Here is a 21,700-nt window from a genome sequence, read left to right as displayed (position 1 = left end):
GGGAAAAGTTTTGTGCAACCAACCAGACGTTACATTTCTACATTTTTAAAAGAGCAATTTAAAAAACAATAGGATGGTTCTCAAATCCCATTTAACACTTTATTTCAGTGTATCTTTCAACAAATGGAAGATTTTTTGGGTGGTAAATATGATATTTTAAAGGCTGTTGTTTTAAAATAATGTAAATTTGGAGAAATTAAATTGAGGGCTTATTGATGACTTACACTGAGCTATGATAACTTCGGAAAAATTAAGATGTTGCTACGACATTGAGAAGATTTAAGTAATTTGGGGGGGTTGAAGAAACACAAATGTATTATCTCATAATTCTAGAGATTAGAAGTCAGTGGGCTAAAATTAACATGTCAGCAGGACTGCATTCTTTTGGTGGGCTCTAGGAGAGAATCTATTTCATTGCATTTTTGTTTCTACAGGCTACCTAAATTTCTTGGCTGGTGGCCTCATCACTCCAACCTCAGCTTCTCTTGTCATATCTAACTCTGACCCCCTGCTTCCCTCCTTTAAAGATTAGTAATTACATTGGAGCCAACCACATAATCCAGGATAATCTCCTTACTTTAAGATCCTTAAATTAGTCACATTTGCAAAGTCACTTTGCCATGTTAAGGTAACATATTCAAAGACTTCAGGGATTAGGATGTGGACATCTTTGGGGGGGGCATTATACTTATCATCCAATAAGATGTTATTGCCCTCATTCTGAAGCTCATATGTATATGGTTCCCTTTGTGAGGTATAGATCCAAAAGAGGGAGAATCTAGTAAAGGCAGGACCTCCCCCTCCACTTCCTCCTTGGATGACTGACTGAGAATCCACATCCTCAGGTCACTTCTTGCCCTCCTCCACAGGGGGTGACCTTTCTCTATGGCTGTTGCAAGACAAGTTCATTACAATATCATCCAGTACCTCTGACTTCAGTATCTCTCCTCCAAACCATAGAAGGATGATGTCCTTACAAAAACCCAGATTGCTGGCCATCTGGGTGGCTCAGTTAGTTAAGTGTCTGACACTTGATTTGGGCACAAGTCATGATTTCAGGGTCCTGGAATCAAGCCCCACCCTGGTCTCAGTGCTGAGTACAGAGCCTGCTTAGGATTCTCTTTTTCCCTCTCCTTCTGCCCCTACCCCCACTCACACACATGCTCTCTCAAATAAATAAATTAATTAACACACACAGAGAGCCATGTACTAAAGCTAAGATATCACAGTCAGACATGCCTAGTCCACCAAACACCATTGTCTCTCTATTTTTCATTTGAGTGCAATTAACACACTTTTATGTTAGCTTCAGGTATACAATATTCAACAGCTGTACACATTTCTCAGTGTTTATCAAATTAAGTGTACTCTTAAGCCCCTTTATCTATTTTACCTGTCACCCCACCAACCTGCCCTTTGGTTACAAGTTTCAACTACTTTTAAGTGAGAAGCTAAATTGAAGTAGTGTTTCTTAATGGCAATCTAGGGCTTTCTGAATTATTGTAATGAAACAGTCTATCACTACATTGGAAATAAAGAAAAAAAAATAACACAAAGGAGGCCACTGTGCTTTTTTTATTACATTGAAATCAGTTTTCTTTATTTGATTACTTATTCCATTAAAAGTAATTATTAACAAATAAAGACATATATATTAGAATTAATACTTGAAAAAATGTACTTTAAGTTGTTCTCTATTTGGCATGGGTCATATACGGTTTCAAAATATACTAAAACTAAATTTGCTATTGATTTAATTAATGTAGATTTAAATTTCCTAAATCAGAGCATTTGGTCAATGAAATTTTAAATGTTTTGATAAGCAAAGACAAATTAAATCATAAATAACAGCTGATAAAACATTTTGCATGAATAATTATTACTTTTATTATTATCAATTTAAAGATTTTGTCTATTTATTTATTTTAAAGAGAGAGAAAGACAGTGGTGGGGAGGGGAAGAGGGGGATGGAGAACCTTAAGCAGATGCCACACCAAGCACAGAGTCCAATGTGGCTATCGATTCCATATCCTTAAGATCATGACCTGGGCTGAAACCATGAGTTCAAAGCTCAACCAACAGCCACCCAGGCAACCCAATGATTATTACTTTTTATAGCCATTACAAATATATAAATAGTTATATCATTTTAAAGGTAAAATAATCATCATGCTTTTCACTAATCCGTGTTTCCAGTCTAATAAAGGTACCAAACTAAAAAATATCATTAGTGAAAATATCATAACCTGCTTTGTTATCAACTAAATTTGATTTTCAACTATTTTTGTACTTACTTCATCTGTAGACTCAAAGTCCTCTTTGCTGTAAGAGTGAAAAAAAAATAAACAATCTTAAGAAAGTGTATATAATGATCATATATAAATTGTAATGTTCAAATTATTTTATCTTACTTTTTAATATATCATAATAGCAACATTTCAATTATTAGAACTTGACAAAACTAAAGATAATTTTCCTGGAACTAGCTAATCTATTAAAAATAAACAATATCAAAACAACCAACCAAAAGAATATAGAGAATCAGTTACTGCCATCCATTAGGACTTGTCCATTTGTGGATAGATGTACAAGTTCTTGACACTGGCAATAATGCTACCTGAGTGAATGAATAACTGTAATAGTTGTTCTCTATTTCCACCTCCTATTTCTCCTATATTGCTCACTTTCAGGACTGAATCTAGCTTCTTTCCATAGAGCCTCCAAGTTATTCATACCCTTTTCATCAAAATGAAAACTTGCAAGACAAAGCTAACTCATTCATTCTACACTACAGTATATATATGGCAGTGAAGAAACTTAGAAGGCATCTGAATAGGGTCAGAGCCTTAGGCAACAGGACCAAAATTCTAGTGGGATAATAGAACTTTCAGTATCAAAATGAATGTTTGGGTACCAGGGTTGGAAGATCTTTTGTGAAGTCATGTTAAGTAGCCAAATGCTGCAAAAGAATTGTTAGTGATTATGCCAGTCTGGCACTTGCTCCTTTAGAAAATAATGATAGTGGAAAAGCATACAGTTCTAGTGTTAGGGGCAAGAGACAGGCCTTTATTTCTGTCTACTTGTTCCATCTGTGCTTAATTGAAGTACTGGGCACAAAATATATGGTCAACACCTCAAACAAGAACAGTACACGTGTTCTGAGAGCAAGGCAGAATATTTTAAAGATGGTCTTATAAAGTCAGAGGTATAGAAGTGCCATATGTTCAGTATAAGAGATAAGTATCTTAGAGATATATTAGGACATTATCTCCTACCTTTACCTTCTAAGTAAGTGTTTATGAGTAATATATTGCTTACAGAGATAAGAGGGTCATTCACTGTACAGAACATCTTGCATATGTTAAAAGAAAAAAAAGACTAATGTGGAGGAAGATAATGGCAGATTCAATTTCCAGAAGCATGACTACATATTTGCTGTTGTTTGGCAACAACAAATATGTGGCATTCCTCTGTTGCCCAAAATAGAAATTTGTGGGGAGGTCCTAGAAATATAAATAAATAAAGTATCATATACTTTTTTAATGATTTACTAAAGTAATGGCATGCATATACTGGGAGTTACAACAAGTTAAAAATATGAATCAATGCAGTTTTAGTCATCTTCCATTACTAACTGGAATTGTCACAGTATTAATGGAACTTTATGTTAAAAACTCCACTTCCCGGGGCGCCTGGGTGGCTCAGTGGGTTAAGCCGCTGCCTTCAGCTCAGGTCATGATCCCAGGGTCCTGGGATCAAGCCCCACATCGGGCTTTCTGCTCAGTTGGGAGCCTGCTTCCTCTTCTCTCTCTCTGCCTGCCTCTCTGCCTACTTGTGATCTTTCTCTGTCAAATAAATAAATAAAATCTTAAAAAAAAAAAAAAACCTCCACTTGCCAAGCAAAGCTAGTACACATGTCCCTAGTTATTTCTTTCTACAAATAAGAAATCTGGTGGTGGGTATTAAGGAGAGCATGTATTGCATGGAGCACTGGGTGTTATATGTAAACAATGAATCTTGGAACACTACATCAAAAATTAATGATATACTACATGGTGACGAACATAAAACAATAAAAATTTTAAAAAAATAAATATTTTTATTAAAGTAAAACAAAACAAAACAAAACAAGGAAATAAAGCAATGAAAAATTAACAGTACTTAATACTGTAATGTTTTAAGGTAACCAGAATGGTTTTGTGAGACAACCTTCCTTAATTCTGACCCTGTACCCTCTCATTGCTAAATCATAACATGGAAAAAGAAGAAAAATGCGGGAAAAAGGAGAGGAAAAGAGAAAGAGTGAAAACAAAGACAGCAGAGCAAGGAAGTGGAGAGGCCAATGTGGATTACATCTCCATTCTCACCAGGGGGTGTTGACTAGAATTACAATGAGTAGGGAAAAAAAAACAGTGGCAGGAGAGGAGGGAACATGACAACAGAGTAGGAGGACCCATGAACAAAACTAGATTATTATCACATCATCCTAAACATCCTAAAAATCAACTTGAGGACTGACAGAACAGATTTCACAACTAAAGGGAGACAAGAGGTCACATCGAAAAGGTAGAAAGTGTGGAGATGTGGTTTAAGGGAGAAATGGATTCTGAGTGATGAGGAGGGGTGAGCCATGGTCACAGAGAGGGGTCAGAGAGAGAGAGAAAAAAAAGAGAGAGATAGAGGGGAGCACACAGGGAAACCCACATGGAAAATATTTTCCCAAAGCCGTTGGCCTAAAAAATGAGAAGGGCTGAATTTAGTCAGACCTTACAACCAGCAGGGCTTAAAGCCTGGTTTTAAAGGACAGCAGGTTCGGCTGATCTAGAGCCCTGAGATTACTGCTCTGCTCCTGGAGAGAAGAGAGACAGACAATCTACAGAGCAGATGGTATGGCAACAAAGATCTAAAGTATGCCTGAGGCACACAGTAGAGAGATTTTACACTCCTCTCAGAGCAAGTCTCTGAGAGACAGCTTTCACGTAGAGGCCTCTCTGTGAAGAAAGGAGCAGGCTGACGCCATTTCTTACTCCCATCTCATCATAAACAGAGAACCACATATATAGAGGGAGAGTAAGCCTCTCAGCAAAAACATTGGTTGCCTAACTTGCTTATACCAAACCTATCTGCCTGCGTTTTGGTGGAACTGACCTCCTAAGTCAAGCATACCTCACAGCATTGTGGGCCCCTCCTCCAGAAGACCAGCCTAAACCCCTGCTCACACCACATCTCTTAACAAGAGATAAGCAGGGCCTTAGTCCTGCTTTGAGCTGGTTCAGGTCTTATTTTATAAGCAGACCAGATCACACTGAGTAAAAACTCACCACATTCAGGCCAGGTACTAAACACTGCCCAGAGCAGTCAACAAGAGCCTATGCATATGACTGGCCTGAAGGATCCCATAGCCAAAATATCACAGCAGAGTGCACACAGCATATACCAGAGATACTCCCTGAAGTGCTAGGTCCTGAGCACAAGAAAACCTCTTCTTCATAAGGCCAATAATTTCAGGAACAGGAGACATAACTGGCTTTTCTAACACAAAGAAGTGTGTTAGATGAAATGCCAAGACAGAGAAACTTATCCCAAATGAAAGAACAAGATAAGGCCACAGCCATAGATCTAAGTGAAACAGATATAAGTAACATGCCTGATAGAGACTTTAAAAAAACAATCATAAGAATACTCACTGGGCTTCGGAAAAGAATGCAGAACATCAGTGAGACCCTTACTGCAGAGATAAAAGAGTTAAAGAAGACTCAGCCAGAGATGGATAATGGAATAAATGAATTGGAAACAAGCCTGATGTAGTCAACAGCAGGATGGAAGAAGCAGAGGAATGAATGTGTGACCCAGAAGACAAACTAATAGAAAATAATGAAGATGAACAAAAGAGAGAAAGAAGAATTAGTGGAATATGAAAATAGACTTAGGGAATTCAATGATTCCATCAAATGAAATAACATTCATATTATAGGGATTACAGAAGAAAAAGAGAGAGAAAGGGGGGCAGAAAATTTATTTGAAGAAATAATAGCTGAAAATTTCCTTAATCTGCAGAAAGAAACAGACATCCAGATTCAGGAGGCACAGAGAATTCCTATCGAATCATCAAAAGCAGGCCAACACCAAAACATAATGTAGTTAAATTTGCAAAATATAGTGAAAAAGAAAAAAAAATCTTAAAAGCAGCAAGACAGAAGTCCTTAATATAGAAGGGAAGACCCATAAGTCTAGCTGCAGATTTCTCAACAGAAACTTGGCAAGCCAGAAGAGAGTGGCATGGTATATTCAATGTGCTGAATGGGAAAAATCTGCAGTCAAAAATACTCTATCCATCAAGGCTAACATGCAGAATAGGAGAGAGACTTTCCCAGACAAACAAAAACTAAAGGAGGTCATGACCACTAAACCAGCTCTGCAAGAAGTATTCAAAGGGGCTCTGAGTACAAAGGGGAGACCAACAGTGACATAGACAAGAAAGGATCAGAGAAAATCTCCAGAAACAATGACAAAAAAGTAATAAATGCATATAAACCAATAATTATTTTGAATATAAATGGACTAAATGCTCCAATCAAAAGACTTAGGGTGTCAGAATGGATTAAAAAACAAGACCCATCTTTATGCTGCCTATAAAGACGCATTTTAGATCTAAAGATACCTCCCGATTGAAAATGAAGGGATAGAGAAACATTTATCATGCAAATGAGTGTCTAAAGAAAGCCCAAGGAACCATACTTATATCACTCAAACTCAACTTTATTTTTTAAAAGATTTTATGTATTTAGTTGACAGAGAGAGAGAGAGAAAGAACTCACAAGTAAGCAGAGAGACAGGCAGAGAAAGGGGGAAAGCAGGCTCCATGCTGAGCAGAGAGCCCATTGCAAGGCTGAATCCCAGGACCCTGAGATAATGACCTGAGCTGAAGCCACAGGCTTAAGCCACTGAGCCACCCAGGTGCCCCTCAAGCTAGACTTTAAAACAAGGACTGTAGCAAGAGACAAAGAAGGGCTATATAATTCTAAAGAGGGAAAATCCAACAAGAAGATACAACAATTATAAATATTTATGCACTGATCATGGGAGCATCCAAATACATAAAACAGATAATAACAAACATAAAGGAGCTAATGGATAATAATAAAATAATAGTAGGGGATTTTAACACCTCACTTACATCAATGGACAAATAATTTAAACAAAAAATAAGGAAACAATGGTTTTGAATGACACACTGGACTGGATGGACTTAACAGGTATTCTCAGAACATTTCATACTAAAACAGGAGAATATACCATCTTTTCAAGTACACATAGGACATTCTCCAGAATAGATCACATATTAGATCACAAAACTGGTCTCAACAAATACATAAATTTGAAATCACACCATGCACCTTTTCTGACCACAACATTATGAAAAATATATCAACCACAAGAAAAAAACTTGGGAAGACCACAAATACATGAGGTTTAAGCAATATGTTACTAAGCAATGAATCAGACAAACAGGAAATCAAAGAAAAAATTTTAAATATACATGAACATGAAAACAAAATTGTTCAAAACCTTTGGGATGCAGCAAAAGTGATCCTAAGTGGGAAATATATAGCAATGCAAACCTACCTCAAGAACCAAGAAAAGTCCCAAATAAACAACCTAAACTTACACATAAAAAAGCTACAAAAAGAAAGGAAATAATAAATATTAGAGAAGAAATAAATGATAACGAAATTTGAAAAAAAAAAACAAAAACCGAAAAGATCAATGAAACCAGGGAATGGTCTTCAAACAAACAAACAAAAAAAGATAAACCTCTAGTCAGAATTATCAAAAAGAAAAGAGAATGCACCCTAATAAATAAATTGTAAGTAAGATAGGAAGAATAGTAGCTGATACCACAATAATACAAACAATTATAAAAGAATATTATGAAAAGCTATATGCCAAGAAGTTGGAAAACCTGGAAGAAATGGATAAATTCCTAGAAAGATATAAATTACCAAAACTGAAACAGGAAGGGAAAAAAAAAAAACTTGAAAAGACCAATAACCAGTAAAGAAATTGAATCAGAAAACAAACAAACAAACTCCCAACAAAGAAAAGTCCAGGGCCAGGTGTCTTCACAGGAAAATTCTACCAAACACTTAAGGAAGAGCTAATACCTATTCTTTTCAAAATATTACATGAAATAGAAAAGGAAAGAAAACTTGAAAATTCATTCTGTGAGGCCTGATACCACCAAAACCAGATAAAGATTCTTCTTGGCAAGCCAGAAGAGAGCGGCATGGTATATTCAATGTGCTGAATGGGAAAAATATGCAGTCAAGAATACTCTATCCAGCAAGGCTAACATGCAGAATAGGAGAGAGACTTTCCCAGACAAACAAAAACTAAAGGAGGCCATGACCACTAAACCAGCTCTGCAAAACCAGATAAAGATTCCGAGAGAGAGAGAGAGAAATACAAGACAATATCCCTGATGAACATAGGTACAAAAATTCTCAATAAAATACTAGGAAACCAAATCTAACAGTACATTAAAAAACATTCACCACAATCAAGTGGGATTTATTCCTAGGTTTCAGGGGTGGTTCAATATTCATAAATCAATCAACATGATACACTACATTAATAAAAGAAAGGGTAAGAATCATATAATCATTTCAATATATGCAAAGTAGGCATCTGGCAAAGTATAACATCCATTCATGAGAAAAACCCTCAAAAAAGTTTAGAGGGAACATACCACCAACATAATAAAGTCATATATGAAAACCCACAGCTAATATTCCCAATGGGGGAAAAAACCAGAGGATATTCCCTAAAGTCAAAAACAACAAAGAGATGTTCATTCTCACTGATGTTATTATATAGTACTGGAAGTCCTAGCCACAACAATCAGACAAGAAAAAGAAATAAAAGGCATCCAAATCAGCAAAGAAGAAATCAAATTCTCACTATTTGCAGATGCCATGGCACAACATATAGAAAACCCAAAAGACCCCACCAAATCTCCTAGAACTGATACAGGAATTCAGTAAACTTGCAGGGCACAAAATCATCATACAGAAATCTTGCATTTCTACACACCAGTAATGAAGCAGCCAAAAGAGAAATCAAGGAATCGATCCCAATTTCAATTGTGCCCAAACCAGTATGATACCTAACCAAAGAAGTGAAAGACCTAGACTCTGAAAACTGCAAGACACTGATGAAAGAAATTGCAGGAAACACAACGAAATAGAAAGACTTTCCATTCTCATGGATTGGAAGAACAAATATTGTTAAAATGTCTATGGTACCTAGAGCAATCTACACATTCAATGCAATCCCTATCAAAATACCATCAACATTTTCACAGAGCTGGAACAAACAATCCCAAAATTTGTAGGGAACCAGAAAAGATCCAGAATAGACAAAGCAATCTTGAAAAAGAAGAGCAAAGCTCGAGACATCACAATCATGGGCTTCAAGTTATATTACAAAGCTGTAGTGTTCAAAACACTATGGTACTGACACAAAAATGGGCAAATAGATGAATAGAACAGAATAGAAAACCCGGAAATGAACCCACAACTATATGGTCAATAAATCTTCAATATAGCAGGAAAGAATATCCAATGGGGGAATAAAAGACAGTGTCTTCAAAAAATGGTATTGGGAAAACTGGAGAGCATCATACAAAAAAAAAAAAAAAAGAAAGAAAGAAAAAGAAAATGAAACTGATCACTTTCTTGCACCAACCACACACACACAAAAAATGTTCAAAATGCATTAAAGACCTAAGTGTGAGACCTGGAACCATAACAATCCTAGAGAACACAGGTAACCTCTTTGACATTAGCCATAGCAACTTATTTATAGAAATGAATCCCAAAGCAAGAGAAACAAAAGCAAAATTGAGGGATTTTTTTTTAATTGAACCATTTGGACTTCATCAAAATAATACCTTCTGCAAAGCAAAGGAAACAATCAACAAAATAAAAGGCAGCCTACAGATTAGGAGAAGATATTTGCAAATGACATATTTGATAAATGTTTAGTACCCAAAATATGCAAAGAACTTATGAAATTCAACACCCCAAAAATGAATAATCCAATGTAAAAATGGGCAGAAAACATTATCAAAAATAGCCAATCTATGGAGAGAGTTCAAATGTCCATTGACTGATGAATGGATAAAGAAGATGTTCCACATATAATATTCCATGTATAATGCTCCAAATATTGACAGATGAATGGATAAAGAAAAGGTGGTATACATAAAATGGAATATTACTCAGGCATAAAAAGAATGAAATCTTGCTATTTGCAATGACATTGTTGGAGCTAGATAGTATTATGCTAACGGAAATAAGTTAGTCAGAGAAAGACAAATACCATGTGAAAAGAGAGAGGGGGAAGCAGGCTCCTCACTGGGCAGAGAGCCCAATGTGGGGCTTGATCCTTGGACCATGAGATCATGACCTGAGCTGAAGGCAGAGGCTTAGCCCACTGAGCCACCCAGGTGCCCCTTAAATTGACAACCTTCTAATAGAATGTCTAAATCACCAAAATTTTAAAAGTAATGTGCAGACACCACCTTTCTATTTCTTTTGTGTGTGTAGTACTGTAGGTACTCTAAGAATTAAATTCAAGGCTTTGTATTGCTTAATCACATATTTAAGTCATCTATGTATGTTTATCAAAACCCTCAATGAAAGAGTTGTTCCAAAACCACAGATTACACGTTTACTGGGTTAATCATTATGAAATAACATAACTTCCTTTGCTCAGTTACTTTGTCTACTTCTAATTAGTATGAAACTAATAAATTTGGAATATATTTAACTCTTATTCTATAACCCTTTATTGAGTAACAACTTTGTCAAATCCATGTGCTCTGAATCACAAATACTGTCTTACTTTATTTCCCCCTTCTTCTCCCCCTTCCTATATGTTCTTGTTTTCTTCCTTAAATTCCAATTATGAGCAAGATAATACAGTATTTGTCTTTCTCATATATATATATATATATATATATATATATATATATATATACCCCCCATGTCTTTTCTATCCATTCATCAGTCAATGGAGATTTTGGGCTCTCTCCATAGTTTGGCTACTGTTGATAATGGTGCTATAAACATTGGGATACATGTATCCTTTGTCTTCTGCCTATTTTTAATTGGATTATTTATTTTTTGTGTGCTGAGTTTCATAAGTTAACTATAACATATATGGTTACCAGAAGGGAGGTGGGGGGGTGTTAAATAGGTGATGGGGATTAAGGAGGGCACTTGTGATGAGCACTAGGTGATGTATGGAAGTGTTAAAACACTATATTATATACTCGAAACTAATCGTACACCATGTGTTAACTAACTGGAATTAAAATAAAAACTTAAAAAAATTAAAAAAAGACATTCATATAGTCCATAAATGTTTATTGAGCACCACACTAAACTAGTCACCATGCTAAACCCCAAGGAAACCAGGGTGAATAAAACAGTCTTCACAGAGCCCTCTGAATTCTGAGAGTAGTGAGTGTTATGTATTGGATGGAGTAGATAGTGGTAAAAAGAATCAATAAATAAAGAAGAGAGCTAGAGTACTCAAGAATTGGGATTTTGCTAAGTGGGAGGGACAATAAGATAAGAAGGTAAGGCACTTGAGGATGATAGTATGAGAATGGTTGCAGTCATGAATATGAAAGCAAGGAAAGTTAGAGAGAATGGAGCTAAATGTGGAAAGAAAGGAGTGCAATAAATGGAGTGGAAAAAAGCTAGATAAGAGATTAAAGATCTTTAAGACACACACACACAAAAAGAATTCATTAGTGAAGTGTAAACTAAAAAAAAATTCTACCAACATTCCTTTATCCTACATATTTTTCTGTATTTGTAGAGCTCTCCTAGAATTTGTCTTATAGTTGGCCATATATAGGATGTGACTGTGTAGTAAAAGACAACTTTTATAAATTACGTAGCTTATGGAATTCATTTCATGATATAATATGCTCTCATCTATGCATGAATAACTGATAAATTATTTATGTGTATATATTTAAATATATGTAATTATTTAGTATATAATTATAAAACATACATATTTATATAAATATATAGATACTTATATAATTTACATTTAATTTTTATAGGTACTGTAATATATTAAAATAATACATAACACTTTTTCTAATATATAACACTAAGTGTATATTAAATTCTGGCCTTTGTACATTGAGCATAAATCAATGGAAGACGAATAGTGGTGTATTGACAATGGATTGCATCTTATATCATCAGTATAATATCTTATAACAAGTCATAGTATGCCATGCATTTTTTGAGCTTCCTGTCCAAGAGGTTGCATTTACTATCAAAGTATGTTATGAAAGAAAGTTCAAAGAATTCTTTACTGAACCTAAAAGGACTGATAGGATCTCTTTTGATGATTTTCATGAAATACATTAACTCTTAAAATGAGACATTTAATCAGATATGCTCATATAGTTACCCCATTTCTCCATTAAAATACTAGAGTTTTGGGGCACTTGGCTGGCTCAGTCAGTGGAGAATGTAACTCTTGATCTTGGGGTTGTGAGTTTGAGCCCCTGTTGGGTGTAGAGATTACTTAAAAATAAAACCTTAAAAAAATACTAGAGTTTTTCTGTGAACCTAAAACTGCTGTAAAAAATAAAGTATATTAAAAAATACCAAAGTATCATAAAATGTTTGATAACTACAATATCAAGGCAAATGATATTATATATTTACAGTACCTTCCTCCAATTCTCTGCAAATGTTCTAATAAACAATAATACAGATCTGTATTTTTACGGCTTAGATCAGCAAGTAACTCTCCAAAATATTTGGGGTCCAACTTTTCAGGGCCATCATCTTGAATTATCACCTGAAGAAAGCATCAAGCACCATTATAAACAACATTAAGTATTTCTAAGTTGATAGATGTTTTGATGTCAAATAAGAAAAAGTTATATAACCTATTAATACAAGTAACTCATTACAAAGATATCACATGAGCTAACCCACTAAATTTTCTTTACAACTGAGGTACACATTTTTCAATATAAGAGGAATTTAAAGGAAGAACAACATTACAATAGCATTCTCAATTTTATTTCACTAATCCAATTGATCTAATGAATGCAAAACTTGAATAATCTATATAAAATTATATTTATATAATTTATTTAAAAATATATATAAAATTATAAAATAATTTATGGAAAATGTATATCATGGGGGCACCTGGGTGGCTTAGTGGGTTAAGCCTCTGCCTTCAGCTCAGGTTATGATCCCAGGGTCCTGGGATCGAGCCCCACATTGGGCTCTCTGCTCAGCAGGGAACCTGCTTCCCTTCCTCTCTCTGCCTGCCTCTCTGCCTACTTGTGATCTCTGTCTGTCAAATAAATAAACAAAATCCTTAAAAATGTATATAATGTATATATTGTATAAAATATAAATATATATTATATATGCTATATATAATATACTACATAGTATATATATATATACACACATAACAAGTTAATCAAAATCTCTAAATTGCCCATCATATATATATATATATATATATATATATATATATATATACACACACACACACACATAACAAGTTAACCAAAATCTCTAAATTGCCTATTATCACCACATGGCTTACTCTTCTGTTGGAAAAGTACATGTGAATTATTTGAATTATACTGACATAAAATAATTAATTTTATTTGGACTTGCATCTTCTCAGTGAAAGACAGCTTAATTTATTAGCATATATTAAAGTTAGATTAAATTAACCTTCTCAATTCAATATGTTTTTATGTATTTCTTCTTATATTCCCTCCAGTTATTATTTGGACTGAAAATCTAGTCAATTTGACATGGGAAAGAGTAGCTAAGGGCCAAATGTAGATAAATAATAGACTTCAAAGGCATTTGAAATCCTAAACACAAATTACTATGAACAGTGTCCTAAATAAGACCTATTCTTTTGGCTTCATGTAATTTGGTACAAATCTTTTAAAAAATGCTGATCGCCTTTTTTTCCATCTCCAAAACACTACTTGAAGGTTAATAACTTAGATTGTATTCCATACTACCTTTGATATTGCATGTGGGACCAAAGTTGTCCTATTAATGCATTTATTCCTAAGTATATATTTGACAAATGGACTTCAAATTTTTGACCACTATTACTTCATTTTCAACCTGTCCTCTGACAGGGTCCTCTGACCCTAAAAAATCATGTATGCTGAGACAAATGGAAGATTTGAAAATATTACAAAGTAAACAAAGATGAATTTTCATAACCATGTCTGTGATATGATAAGTAACTTTTAAAATAAAGATAAATTGGGGCATGTGGGTGGCACAGTCAGTTAAGCATCCAACTCCTGGCTTCAGCTTAGGTCATGATCTCAGGATCATGAGATCAAGCCCCATATTGGGTTCCCCAACATGGCTCTCTCTTCCCTCTGTCCCTCCCTCCCACTCACTCTCTTTCTCTCAAAATAAAAAAATCAATAAATAAAATAAAAAGTACAGATAAATAGAAAAGGTCATATTCAAAGTACAGTATAGTATCTTCATGTTTTCATTAAGATACATAGATTTTTCACATTTTGAAAGTCTGATGAATACGCCACGGTTTTATCTTGCCCATGTATCCTTTGAAGTTGGTTTCTTAGAGAAGTAATGATTGCCTCCTAAAGAAAGTAAAGTGTCCTATATAAAGGCATGAGTAGATAAACTGGTAAAGTCAATATCATCATATAATATGTTTACATGCCATAGAATTACTAACTTGGGAATATTCAATACAAAACCTTCAAATGCTAACACGGATTGCATGGAGCACTGGGTGTGGTGCAAAAATAATGAATACTGTTATGCTGAAAATAAATAAAAAATAAATTATAAAAAAATGCTAACACACAGTAACACTTTCTATTTCCCAACATTTTCTCTGTTCCAACCATAAGGGATTTCACTGACCTGGGCACACATTATGTTATTCCTGTCTCTAGTCTTACATTTTTCACTCCTTGGAATACTCTTTTCTTCTTGCTGTGTATCAAAATCTTACCCACACTTTGAAAACCATCTCAAGATTTTTTTTTAAGATTTTATTTATTTATTTGACAGATAGAGATCACAAGTAGGCAGAGCGGCAGGCAGAGAGAGAGGGAGAAGCAGGCTCCCTGCTGAGCAGAGAGCCCGATGTGGGGCTCCATCTCAGGACTCTGGGACCATAACCTGAGCCGAAAGCAGAGGCTTTAACCCACTGAGCCACCCAGGCGCCCCCATCTCAAGATTTAATACCACCATGAAAACTGAAAGTATACCAGCTAACAAGATAGTTCAACTTAGTTCTCTGTGCTCCATTATGTTAAATTGTTTTCATATTATTTTATGTATATAAATCTTGTTCTCTCAGGACCCTCTCCCTACCCTGAAAAGGTAAACTTCAGCGTAAAGAAGGAGGGGCACGTGGGTAGCTCAGTCAGCTAAGCATACGACTCTTCGTTTTGGCTCAGGTCATGATCTCAGGATTGTGAGATGGAGCCTCCTCATTGGGCTCCATGCTCAGTGCAGAGTCTGCTTAAGATTCTCTCCCTCACCCTCTGCCCCTCTAACACTCTTTCTCTAAAATAAATAAATCAATAAAATCTTTAAAAAATAATAAGTAATACATTTTTTTGGCTCCAAAACATTTATTTTAGGAATTAAAATGCATAACATTAAATGAAATAACTTCCAGGAACAATATTTCATTCCATTTAGCCCATGACATTTTTAAGAAAAAAAGTTGTTTGGAAATTTTTACATCATTTGAGGGCGAATTGATAGCAGAATGTCAATTTTACTAAACCAAAATTTTAAGGGAAGGAAAAACTTCAAAATATGCAACATTCACAATAAATATATTCAGCCCAAACATAATAAGGTATATAGAAAATATTAAGAAAATAAAGGGTTAGAGTGACTGCCCAAACTTCAAAACAAGATTTTGCAAGAATTCTTTAGGAAGACAATCCCTTATATATTTGTATTAATGACAATAAAAATTGACACAATAATCTGGTTTAAATAATTGGTAGATTACATTTTAGTAGTTGAACTCAAAACGTATATGTTTGCAAAAATTGTGAATTCTAAGCAAAAATTCTTTTTAGAAAACATGTTTATAAAATGTTTCCATAAATTACAATCTGCAGGGCACAAATCAGTAAATGCTATTATTAAATATGGTACTTCTGAATCTTATACACCAGACATTTGGATAAAAACCTTTTAAATTATAACAGCAGAGTAAACTGATGAATTTAACAGTTTTTGCTTTGTGTACTTTGCTGGGTCTCACAGCAAATAATAGAATGTACCTGATTGGGAAAACACTTCTAGGACAAAAAAATTCCATTTCTAACAAATGCTGTGCAACTGTTGTTGACAGAAAACACACACACACACAATGAAGGGCACAAGTAAGTCAGAAATTGCAAGCATGTTTTATTAGTTGTGTGCATAGAAAGTAAACGTAGCTAAACATAATTCATAGAAAAACTGGCTCTAAGTGAGGATATAGGATGCTGGCTGATCATCCTTTAGCCAAGGACAAATACTATGACATATTAGAGATTTTAGAACTACTTTATCAGGATATTCAAGAAAAACATGATAGCACTGATACATGTTAAAAAGGCTGAGTAAACACTTGAAAATAGTTTATTTGCAGAAAGCTGCTAAAGAAATCACCAATTATGTATGCCAGAGGTGCAAATATTTTTCACATGATACCTGCTGTGAAGATGCTATTGTTCTACTTCAGAAAAAAATGCTAAATTATTGTTCATGTGACATAAGCTTAGATGCAGATGAAAATTCAGAGGTAATTTTGTTATCTGGAAAACCAGACATAGAAAGATATTTCTTTTCTTTTCTTTTTCCTTCCTTCCTTCCTTCCTTCCTTCCTTCCTTCCTTCCTTCCTTCCTTCCTTCCTTTCTCTCTCTTTTTAAATTTTTTATTTATTTGTCAGAGAGAGAGAAAGAGCACAAGTAGGGAAAGCAGCAGTCAGAGGGAGAAGTAGGCTTCTTGCTGAGCAAGGAGCCCAATACAGGACTTGATCCCAGGCCCCTGGGACCATGACCCAAGCTGAAGGTAGATGCCTAACCAACTGAGCCACCCAGATCTCCTATGACAAATTTTTCTTAAGTGATGGTATTAAGTTGAAAATAAAGAAAATATCAGAATGTTTTAGTTTGTGGGACCGTTTTTATAAATTATAACTACTGATTCAATCTTCAATCCAGAAACTGAAGAGGAGAGAGGTCTTTTAGTTACTATCAAAGAGAAAAGTTCAATAAGACCATCAGTGGTACCACATATTACAGCTAGGTAAAAATGTGTTTTTCTTCATCAATCTAATTTGAGAGAGAACATTTATTTAGTACTGCAAAATGTAACTACATTTTGGTAACCACAAAAGCAGGGACGCCTGGGTGGCTCAGTTGGTTAAGCTGCTGCCTTCAGCTCAGGTCATGATCCCAGGGTCCTGGGATTGAGTCCCACATTGGGCTCCTTGCTAGGCAGGGAGCCTACTTCTCTCGCTGCCTCTGCCTGCCATTCTGTCTGCTTGTGTGTATTCTCTCTGACAAATAAATAAAATCTTTTAAAAAAAAAAAAAGAGGAAGTGGTGATGCAACATGGAGGCTTAAGTGGGTAGGAGAAGAATAAATGAAACAAGATGGGATTGGGAGGGAGACAAACCATAAGTGACTCTTAATCTCACAAAACAAACTGAGGGTTGCTGGGGGGAGGGGGTTTGGGAGAAGGGGGTGGGATTATGGACATTGGGGAGGGTATGTGCTTTGGTGAGTGCTGTGAAGTGTGTAAACCTGGTGATTCACAGACCTGTACCCCTGGGGATAAAAATATATGTTTATTAAAAAAAAAAAAAAAAAAAGCAAGTTGATCACAGACTGAATTTTTGTTTCTATGTTATAATAATACTGAAGTTGTAATAATAATTTACAATTTTAAACAAATCAAGATTTATTCTTATTTCTTAGAAGTTAGTTATATAATGAGAATACTCATCTTAGATCTTGACTGAATAGTAACTTCCATTAAGCAGTTAACCATAATGTGTATTTGTTACATTCTAAACTCTTTCCACAGGAAAGCTATATTGAGAAAGTTTGTCTTCCTAGTAGCCAAATATATCCAATGTGAAAAAAAATTAAAATCCAGTTACAAAGAAATAGCAAGTTCAATAACTAGGATTATCATTTATCACTCTTGAGACTGGCAATAATTTCTAAACTGTAATAATCCATATATGAAGATAGATAAGGATATGATAAAATGGCCATTCTTTTATGTTGCCAATACTTTTTAAAAAGCAATTTAATGATTCATATCAAGTATCTGTATCAATGTTATATAGTTTGGAACAGTAATTTCTCTTCTAGGAGTCTACACTACACATACCTCAGAGTTGTAGATAAAAATGTACTAGATTATTATGCTTGCATTACTTCCAGAGGCAAAAATAAAAGAACAAAAGAACAATGGTTACATCTATGATTAAATATTAACTATCTATAAAAATTATGTCTTGATAAGTGTGTGTATATATTTTTATATAAATGTTACAATGACTTCATTAATGGATTAATCATGTTATTTTTTGGTGATGGAATTGTAGTTTTTTCATATAATTTATGCTTATGTGTATAGTTCCAAATGTTTCACAAAGAACATGTATAGATATAACTCACTTCAATGAACAGAGAAATAAAATGAGGATTGTGAACAACAGTAAGTCAATCACCTGCTTTGTGTCTATCTCTCTATTCACAAAAGTGCAAAGATGATAATAGGTGGAACCACTGGTTTTCACATTAGAAGTTCTCTTTAGATCAATGTTATCAAAAAGAGTTAGAGGTGGTGGTGGTGGTAGACTTGTAATTTTGGCAGATCTTTCTTCTCCCATAAACAGTGCTTCCTTTCCAGTTGTTATATGCCACATTTTGCCCCATTAGTTCTTTTATTTTTCTGTAATCTCAGTGACATTTTATACCTTATTTCTGCCTTTCTTTTTTCTGCTGCCTGCTCTGCCAGAGCACTTAAATAAGGTTCATTTTCTTTGGGCTATTGGTGCCCCTTTCCCATACCTCTTAAACCTGCCAAATAAGAGTTTTTCCAAGTTCTTTATTTTCTGAGTTTGCAGATTCTTTCCATTCTGTCCTTATTGTCTCTGCCAAATGAGTTAACTGCTGATTTCTCTTCTGTTATATATCTTTTCTTATCTGTGAAGTGATATCCCTTTCTTCTAGAAACTAGCAATCTTAGCTTTCATAAGCAATCTTAGCTTTTGTAATCTTCCTTTAAAATGTAAGACTTAATCTTAGCTTGCTAGCATTCACTACCTTTTTTTTCTGGATACTTTAAATATAAAAGCTCTAAGGACCAGGAGCCCAGTCAGGAACTGCAGCATAGATAGTGAAGGCCCTGGGCCCTGGCTCGCCAGCTTTGCAACAGCTCTTTGTGTTCCTGCGGGGCAGCCATTGCTGAGCTCCCATCACTCTGAGTCATACTTTTTGATATATGCCATAGTATCTAGCACAATACTGCTTGAACACCCTTTTAGTTAGTTGCTCAGTAAATACTCGTTGAATTGAAAGAAGTCATCTACCTACCTGGTTAGAAGTGATCCCAAATGCTGGCTGATTCTGGAAAGATTTTTTTTTTAGAGGTTTCTCAAAGAAGCTGACCAAGAATGGTTAAAGACAAAAAGAACATAGGAAGCACTTCCTCCAGAATGTCATGGTGATGCCTTACATTCTCTTCCTAAGGGTAGGTTAAGTCTGATTGCAGCAACTAAACTGGATTCTTTGCCGAGTCAGAGACTGACATTTGAGTTTTACCCAGATTTCTAGAACTTGGCAGTCAGCTCTTTAGTGGTAGACCACTCTCAGGAAATGAAGATCAAATTAGGCAACTTTTTATTCAAAATAATTGAAAATATTTTTTTATTTCAAGTTTTACACATACATTTCTCCCATATGAAGCATGAAGCATCTATATATATTTACCAAACTGGGAGTGGCTTAAAAACACATTTTCCAATATGACTTTAAAATTCAAGGTTAACTGGATATAAGGAAAATCTAGCTGTCATGTCAGTGTCATTCTACAAACTTCAGGTTAGTTCATTGCTGTAAGTGGACAGATAGATAACCTCTCCCTGTCTCTCTGTGTGTTCCTTGCAAAGCTATAACTTTCCCAAGTGGAAGAGGGCGTTTCATTAGCCAATAATATTCAAGAGCTAAGCTCCCATTAGAATCTCTAAAGAACTAATTTGATATTTGATATTAGTATTTTGCATATTTTCCTCTTAGATTCTTATAATCCCCTGTGAAATATAATGCTTTGAAAATCTTTTTTTTTTCCTTTCAGTATGATTCATTTCACAGAGTTATTTCATGATTTCAAACTGTCTTAAAATATTTCTTTCTTAGGGGTGGTTCAAGATGGTGGAGGAGTAGGTGATCTAAATTTTTTCTTGTCCCTGGAATTCTGCTAGATAGCTATCAAACCATTCTGAGCACCTACAAACTTAACAAGAGATTGAAGAAAAGAATAGCAGCAACTTTATGACAGAAAAATGATCACTTTCTGCAAGGTAGGGCATGTTGAATAGTGAACCTGAGGTGATATATTGGAAGATAGGTCATGGGGGAGGGAACCTCTCTCAGCCAGCTACTATCAAGTGATAGAGCAATAGGGCACAAAATCAGAACTATAATAAGTTTGCTCCACTGAGGAACGTCACTCTGGTAGCTAAGTAGGGGGTGGAACCTTAGCTAGAACAGTGTGGTCTCAGAACACTTGGTGTCACAGAAAGACTAGGGTTCCCTGAGTGTGGCAGGTTCTCCCAGGTGTCAGAGCTTGGAAGTTGGCTGTAAAGAGTAAGCCAAGGAGTAGCCATAAAAGAGGATCCACACTATCGGGTGACTGCCTCCCAAGCAGGGGTTCAACAAGCATCAGATCTGGGGAGACTCCTCTTCCTCCCCTGAGAGGAGCGGCTTGGGTGCACACTGCAGGAATGTGCTAGATTTGGAGACTCCAAGCAGGGCCCTGTGCCAGAAATAGAAATGCTTCTACACAGGCTGGGTGAGCACTGAGTGCAGGCAGAACCCAGGAGACAGGAGTGATTGACTACTTTTCTATGAGGGCCCACTGAAGAGTAGGGCTCTGAGATTTCAGTGCTGGGGCCAGAGATTGGGAGGTCACCATTTTAATTTTCTTCCTCTAAAGTTGTGTGGAAAGCCTTCAGGGAACAAAAGCTACAGAGAGGGGTGCCTGGGTGGCTCAGATCATTAAACAATGGCCTACAGGTAAAAATATACAATGGAAAAAAGTCTCTTCAATAAATGATGCTGGGAAAACTGGAAAGCTATATGTAGAAGAATGAAACGACCATTCTCTTACACCATACACAAAGATAAACTCGAAATGGATAAAAGACCTCAACATGAGACAGGAATCCATCAGAATCCTAGAGGAGAACATAGGCAGTAACCTCTTCGATATCAGCCACAGCAACTTCTTTCAAGATATGTCTCCAAAGGCAAAGGAAACAAAAGCAAAAATGAAGTTTGGGGACTTTATCAAGATCAAAAGCTTC

At 35.4% G+C, this 21,700-nt stretch overlaps 1 protein-coding gene across 5 annotated transcripts in view; it reads right to left on the bottom strand.

The window, feature by feature from the left end:
* POF1B (POF1B actin binding protein) overlaps nt 1–21,700 on the bottom strand; it is a gene marked incomplete at its 3' end in the record, with an annotated part of 113,429 nt that overhangs the window by 35,563 nt on the left and 56,166 nt on the right. For all 5 annotated transcript variants that reach the window (XM_082715975.1, XM_082715977.1, XM_082715976.1 and 2 more), the window contains 2 exons: nt 12,770–12,900; nt 2,295–2,322 (listed from right to left, as the gene is read on the bottom strand). In XM_082715975.1, coding sequence (XP_082572101.1) covers nt 2,295–2,322; nt 12,770–12,900 — 159 coding nt within the window. The remainder of the gene's footprint in view (nt 1–2,294; nt 2,323–12,769; nt 12,901–21,700) is intronic.

The sequence above is a fragment of the Mustela nivalis genome, assembly GCF_964662115.1.
Source record: "Mustela nivalis genome assembly, chromosome: X".
Taxonomy (NCBI): Eukaryota; Metazoa; Chordata; class Mammalia; order Carnivora; family Mustelidae; genus Mustela; species Mustela nivalis.
The sequence above is the reverse complement of the archived record's forward strand: the minus strand, read 5'-3'. Positions and strand labels throughout refer to the sequence as shown.